The 7025-nt window shown below is 34.4% G+C and overlaps 2 protein-coding genes across 2 annotated transcripts; both read left to right on the top strand.

Moving 5' to 3' along the window:
- Positions 1–1851: 1851 nt before the first annotated feature.
- LOC137812457 (protein BOLA2) lies at positions 1852–4325 on the top strand. The gene is made up of 3 exons (XM_068614435.1): positions 1852–2010; positions 3842–3864; positions 3969–4325. The coding sequence occupies exons 1-3, from the start codon at positions 1948–1950 to the stop codon at positions 4162–4164; spliced, it is 282 nt and encodes a 93-aa protein (XP_068470536.1). The 5' UTR covers positions 1852–1947; the 3' UTR covers positions 4165–4325.
- Positions 4326–4871: 546 nt separating this feature from the next.
- On the top strand, positions 4872–7025 carry LOC137812456 (fibrillin protein 5 homolog). The gene is made up of 7 exons (XM_068614434.1): positions 4872–5491; positions 5593–5708; positions 5920–6042; positions 6190–6288; positions 6381–6425; positions 6579–6652; positions 6812–7025. Exons 1-7 carry the CDS (start codon positions 5230–5232, stop codon positions 6897–6899), a joined length of 807 nt encoding a protein of 268 aa, XP_068470535.1. The 5' UTR covers positions 4872–5229; the 3' UTR covers positions 6900–7025.

The following is a 7025-nucleotide window of genomic DNA, read 5'->3' as shown; positions in this document are numbered from 1 at the left end:
TTCTTGATACCTGCAATGAGCAGGTATTTAAAAAAGTTAACACTAAACATATTCAGACCTAGTGCATTTATGATCTGTAGTTCATCTCTTCTCACCCAGTCAATAATGTATTAAAAACAACTTCACCCATTTGGGTTCCTGAAGCACCCAACAACTTTGCTTTCCAGATTGATCGATCTTCTAACACAAGCCTAACATCCGAAGTTTTCCAAGGCCTTTCACCATTGCCTACATTTCAATCCAAAAAAAAAAACTTGATCAGTCAAGCTCCATGTAGAAGCAAAGAATGTGTTCACATCAAGTGCCAACCAAATTATAAACTAACACAAGGAAAAATAGCTTAGAATAAAAATCATGGCACATGAAATTGGTTTATTGGTAAAGAAAATGGAAGAGAAGGGAAGAAGAAGAAGGGATTACTAGCAAAGCATCTGATAGTAAAGAGGCAAGTATTGGGTGGCGACTTGTAACCGAGGAGGTGACTCACAGACACACCGAAGCCCAAAGACCTTGCATCCATTGCCACTATGAACCGTTCTGAAATCACTTCAGTTCAGGTTCATCTATGTTTTTTTTTTCCATGAAAGTTGTCCTTATATGTTTCTTGTTTGTTCTGTCGTTTTGAGAACAGATACCACTTATTTTCATACACATCTGTTGTTTTCGTTTCTTTTTCTGTTTTTAATTTTTAATGTGTCTGTTTCTCAGTTTGTATCTCCTTTGGTTTCTGAAAAAGGAAAATTCACTTGCGTGAGCATGGTTCATCAAGCACTTATGCTAATATGATTTTTGTTGCACATCACAAAATTGTTAAGTGATGGATCTTAATGTAACAAATGACTCATCTTTCGAATTTTAAACTCACCATCTTATTGGTCTACGTCTAAGACTAGAGGCATGTTAGGTCACGAGCTTGACTCGATAGTTGATCATGGACTTATGTATTTAAAGTTATGAGGGAGCACAAGTCAAGTGCACAAGTCAAACACACAAGTTAAGAGATCTCAATCAATTAGTCTTAATCACTCAATTAAAACATAATCATAATCATAACTAAAGATGAAGATATTACAATTCAGTCTATATATACATAATCGATTATGCTGTACAAAAAGATCATTTAATACACAACAAAGAAAGTGCTCTATAAATAATAAGTTAACACTCATAAAGTCATCATAATAGATGGTTCATGACCAAGTAGTATAAGTAAACCCTTTACAAAATAGTAAGATACACTTTGATTAATTACATCATACACTCTTAATACAAAGAACTTACTTGATCGTCAAATAACCTTTTACAAATTAACTCTGAGTGACTAAGTAAGAAAAAGATACGAGGAAAATAAGAAAAAACAACCTACACATCAACGGAATTTATTACTTTCAATTTTAAGTTTTATTTAAATTCATTTTAATCTATACAAGTAAATATATAATTCCTAAAAGAAGGAGAAGCAAATGAACACACGTAAATCCTATTTACTACAAATTATCTATTTTTTTATGGATGAGAAAACATTAAAACAACAATTGGGAAAATGTAACTCTCGTGCAGGAAGGAAAGAAATGAATCTAAATAATATAAAGGTGCGCCAAAAAAAATATCAAGGACAAAATTAATTTATTATTATATACTCAAAAAAAATAATTTAAAAATGTTTTTCAGAGAAGAAAAAGAAATTAAAATGATTGCCTTTAAGAAGAAACCTAAAAGCCTAAAACACAAAATTATTACCTTTTTTAGGAACATTTTAAAAAAATTACTTCTTTTAGGAACATTTTAAAAAAAGTATTACTTTAGTGACTGCTTTCATTTTATGAGCGTGTAGAGAACGCAAAATGAGAAGGTGTGTACATATATACAATAAGAGAGAGAAAATTGGTGAAGGAGAAAGCGAGAAAGAAGAAACAGAACTGAAGGGCGAAAAAGAAGAGAAGAGGCATGGGCGTCACGAAGGAAAACCTTGAAGCATCCTTGAAGGCCAAACTCAACCCTTCTCATCTTGTAAGCCTTTCCTTCTCTTTTCTTTTCTTATCTTGCACTTCTTTTCTTATCTTCTCAAATTTGTTTGTTCTTTTTATTTATCAATTTCACAAGCATTTCACCCTGTTTGTCAAGAGTTGGTCAAATTCATCGCTATCCAAGTTCTGCATTTTTTTTTTGTTTTTACCCAAATCCCACAAGTGGTTTCGCTCTTTGAAAATTGCTTCTTTCGTAGTATTGGTAGAGAACCTAGAAATTTGAAGACTTGTTTGGATCAGCTTCTCTATAAGCACTGCTAGAACAAGAAATAAAAAAGAAAATTAAAATAAGTTTTGAAAAGTTAAAATTAGTATAGGTTTAAGTTGATTTCTAAACATTTTGTAAGCGTATGGAGAAACTAATTTTATTTCTCTTCTCTTAAAAATGGTTGTGGAGAAATTTCTCCAATCAGGTTCTTACTTCTAGCAATAAATACCGTAAGAATTGGTTTGTGGGTAGCAATTCATGGTTAAGTTGCGAATTGTGTCACTTCCATTCTTGTAGAGTCAAGAAAATGATAGCGGGAGATGAGATAGACAGAAAGGGTACTAAAGGTAGAGTCAAGTTGGGTAATGGGTGAACTTGGAGTTGATGAAGATGGAATGGGAAGTGGAGGGATGTAGCAGCCCTACTGGAGAATGAGCTTGCAGCACTATTGGGAGGGAGGGAGAATGAGAATGCCCAAAGAACTCCTATTGCACTGCAAATGATGATGATTGTGGATGGTTATGTCTGTGTCTCTAATTGTTCTTCAATTTCTTTGTATCTTTGTGTATTTCTCTTTGACGGGTGTGGGAGAGAAAGAAACCCTTGCATCTCAAGGCAAGTACAAAAGCATACCACAACGGACAAGTATATATGCCCACGTACTTGGCAAAGTGGCATACATCATATCTAAATAAATCTGTAACATGTACCACCCGAATTTATATCTTTGGCTGTCTGATTTCTTTTCCACTGGGTTATATTGCTTTGTTCTTGTTCTATGCTCCTTTTAATGAACATGAGTAATTTTTTTCCCCGAGTTATATCCATATTCCATTTTCTTGTTGCCCAAAGGTGGAATGATCTTGTGCAAACTATCTCTCTCGCCAACTAGGCTGGCCCATGCAGGGTAGTCAGTTATCTGTCGACTGCAACCTTTTCTAGATATCAAAGAGTCACTGACATATAAACTTTCGTCTCCTACCAAGTTTATTACGTTTGATATTTATTTTAATTTCGTAAGAATACATGGTTCGTGGTGCTTTCTGCTTATCTGTTGGATCTTGGTTGTTATTGAAATTTTATGCAATCTAAAAATTTCATGTTCCATAGGCTAGCTGTTATTATTATCTATGACTATCGGAAATCCATATAACAGTTTTGGAATTTCCTTTGACACTTGACAGTCTGAATGACTTATGCAGTGACCTTGGATTTACTGTTGGATCCTGAAGCTTTTGTCCAATCTTTACAAAAAATTTACTTTTGTCAACATTGTGGTTTGCTTCATTACAAAAACTTCTTTCAGTATGTTAATGGAGAGCTTCCCCCTTGCGTGTCAGATGGGGTCTGTAATATGGAATTTGTTGTTCATTAATGTGAAAATCTGTTAAACTTCAAGGGGTTATTTATAAGGATTTAGGGATTATCTGTTAATTCTAGCTCCTTTTAATAATGACATAGTTTGTCTAAGTTCATGGGAGTTATATGTAACAGAACAAATTTTATGCACCAAAGATAAAAATGTGCCTATTTCAGGGGTGTACTGAGTTTGACACTTACTTTTCTTCAATTTTTCCGTTCTAATTTTATTGTATTTGTGTTTCAGGAAGTGGTTGATACATCTGGAGGGTAAGTTTCTATCCACTTACAGACCTTGTGTCCTCTACTTATAGCACTGTTTACTTCCTCCCTTTTTTATCTTACAATCCTGAAGTTTGGTGTTGTGGCATTAGGTGCGGTGCAAGTTTTGTAGTGGAGATTGTATCAGAACAATTTGAAGGCAAAAGGCTACTGGAGAGGCATCGAATGGTGAATGCTGCCTTAGAGGAGGAAATGAAAGAGATTCATGCTCTCTCGATAAAGAAAACTGTTACCCCAGAGCAGTGGAAACAACAGCAAGAAGCCAACCAATCAAATGCTGCTGCCTAGACCATATGTTTCGGTTACAGTAGTAGTTATAAATAAGATATCCAGTGTGTTGCTGACAGTTGACATTGTTTATGGATTCTAGCTCTATATATGTTTATCGACACTCAAATTTGTAATTGTAGTACTCAAGTTAAGTTTACAAAATTTCTTTCTTTCCCCTAGTTATTAAGTCATGTCGCCCTCTTTGGGTAGATACTTTTACATCAGCTATACTTTTTCGGGCGAACCCCTTCAAGTAGAAACTTTTAAATCATTTATAGTCATAAAACACCCACCTTTCGTGCCACTAGTGATCGTGACTTCTAACTTTTTTGTTATTTTAACAAGTATGAAACAAGGATACTTTTTGCGTGTCTAATGACAATCGTTTTTGTGTCTTATAAAATTTTATTTCTTACTGCATTGTTTCTATAAAAATGTCGACTTACAAAATTAAGTTCAATCGAAAGACTTGCCACGTGAGTTTTACTTCAAGGTTTTACGAATTGTTGGCAGATCTTGTGTATTAGAGACACTTGAGGGTATATATTGGGTGTCTTTTGTTGCAGTTTTCCATGTTTCACATTTGTGTCTGCTTATCTCACTAGCAGGTACACACACAACCTTCAAAGAAGTCTTTGCACACGTGCACTTTCTTTGTAACTATCTAAGTCGTATGCCATCTCAATCAATCCATAAATGTTCTGGACATAAATGTTGTATGCAGCGTGAAAGGCAAAGCCAATTCCTAAATGTTATGTATTTTTTAGACAGAAACTTCACAGAATAATGCTTTTTTTTTTTCGATCTGCAAAATAATGGTTGAAAACCACTTCCCCAGCTGAAATTTTTGCTATTGGAACATGGGTCTCGTAGAAGACAACCGTATAATAAGGTATATATCAACTGGATCTTGAGTCCTTGGAATGGGAACTTCTAAGCCACATGTCTCGGTAGACCTATCCACAGCCTTTATTCAACAGGAATGCAAACGTGTCATAGTTTCCCTTCGGCCGAAAATTTCTGCCTAATAACTCCTTATCACCAAGAGAGATAGAACAGCCACTATCTCCACATGAAGGTTCAATGGTCACTAACCTACTCCAGCCTCCAATGACAGATTCCCATGTAAGTCTTCTCATTTGTAGAACCATGAATGCCATGAAGCTACAAAATTTTGTCCCAGCCAGAAATCATTCCAGAATAAACACCTCAAGATTCGGTGAGAGACCGTTATGGTTTAGACCCATTACAATCATTAAAGTTGCAGAACACAATTCTGGGTCAGGCTTAATTGAGCTTGAAACACTTGCTCAGAAGAAACGAGAGCTTTACCAGGCGGTGGAAGGTACACACTTGTATTATTTTCATCTCCCTTTGTTATTGTGAATTTCAGACTCGAAAAGGAGTAATATGATTGAAGCGGGTTGCAAACAAACGTGTTTCAAGGAATCAATAGGGGAATCTTCGGAATGCCATCTGCCAAGAAATCCGAAATTGAAAGTCTGGTGCAGCAGCTAGAATCTCTGAATCCTACTCCATACCCAACTCAAGAACTTGAGACGGTAACATCAATCCTTTCTCATTGACATTTAGAAGCTAAAATAGTATGTTTTCAGATTTCTATATTTAGAAGAACAAACACCCCATTTGACGCCACTAATTTCTCTTCTTATCTCATCATATCACGCACACTTCTCTTCAATCTTTCTCTCTCTCCAGGTATCTACCAGTATGAGTGTCATGAAACATTTGTTATGTTTTCATTATGGGCAGGTAGCTGGGTGTTGGAGGCTTGTTTACAGTACAATATCAATTTTGGGATCAAAGAGGACAAAGTTAGGCCTCAGAGACTTTATCTCACTGGATGAATTTTTTCAGACAATTGATATATCCAAGGTAAAAAGACAATGAAGTTCTCGATTAATGTATTATGTTGCTCTTTTTTTTCTTAAACTTGACATTTTGGTTGATATAACTGGTACATTTAAGTTTACTTTTTAATGTACTGAGTTTGAACATTGGTAATGTGATTTGAAAATGGAGAGCAAAGCAGTTAACATGATCAAGTTCAGTGCAAGAGGATTGAGTTTGTTGTCTGGACAACTTAGTATTGAAGCCTCTTTCAAGATTGCTTCCACAACAGTTAAAACTCCATTCCTTATTTCCTCAATTTTTTCTCTGTTAAACATTACCAAATTACTTCCTAATTAGTTACCACTTCAAATTATTCACAGAGGGTTGACATTAATTTCGAAAATTCAACTATCACTCCTGATCAGGTATGTTACCCATATATTATTATTTGACCTTTTTTTTCCTTAATTGTATAATTTTGAAATGAAACTAATGTATTGAATATTTGATACATTTTATTTGTACGTATTTTTTTTTTTTTTTGTATAGTTAAATTATTTTTCCTCTTTGCATCCCAGTTGATGAATGTGTTCCGGAAAAATTATGATCTTCTGCTCAATATCTTCAATCCAGAGGGATGGCTGGAAATCACGTATCCTAATTCTTTCAAGATTTATGTTGTTTAAAGCTATTTTTAATAATTTCGATTTTTATAGAAAATTTAACCTTTTCAATTTTCTAAAATTAAATAGCTATGATTTCTTGCTATTAATATTGATTGTTGTTGTTTCTGAAGTCTATTATGGCATAGATATGTTGATGATTCGATGAGAATAGGAAGGGACGACAAAAGCAATATCTTTGTACTGGAAAGATTTGATGATAGTAATAACTCTTAACTATTTTTCTCTTCCTCTTTAATCTTCTAAATTAATACTATGCCACCATTTTTGTATCATTGCATATTCTCTTCATTTCAGAATTTTGTTGCCCAAAATTCTTATACAAAACTCTCTTATCATCGA

This window comes from Phaseolus vulgaris, chromosome 2, assembly GCF_000499845.2.
Source record: "Phaseolus vulgaris cultivar G19833 chromosome 2, P. vulgaris v2.0, whole genome shotgun sequence".
Classification (NCBI taxonomy): domain Eukaryota; kingdom Viridiplantae; phylum Streptophyta; class Magnoliopsida; order Fabales; family Fabaceae; genus Phaseolus; species Phaseolus vulgaris.
This window is presented reverse-complemented; position numbering and strand designations above follow the sequence as displayed.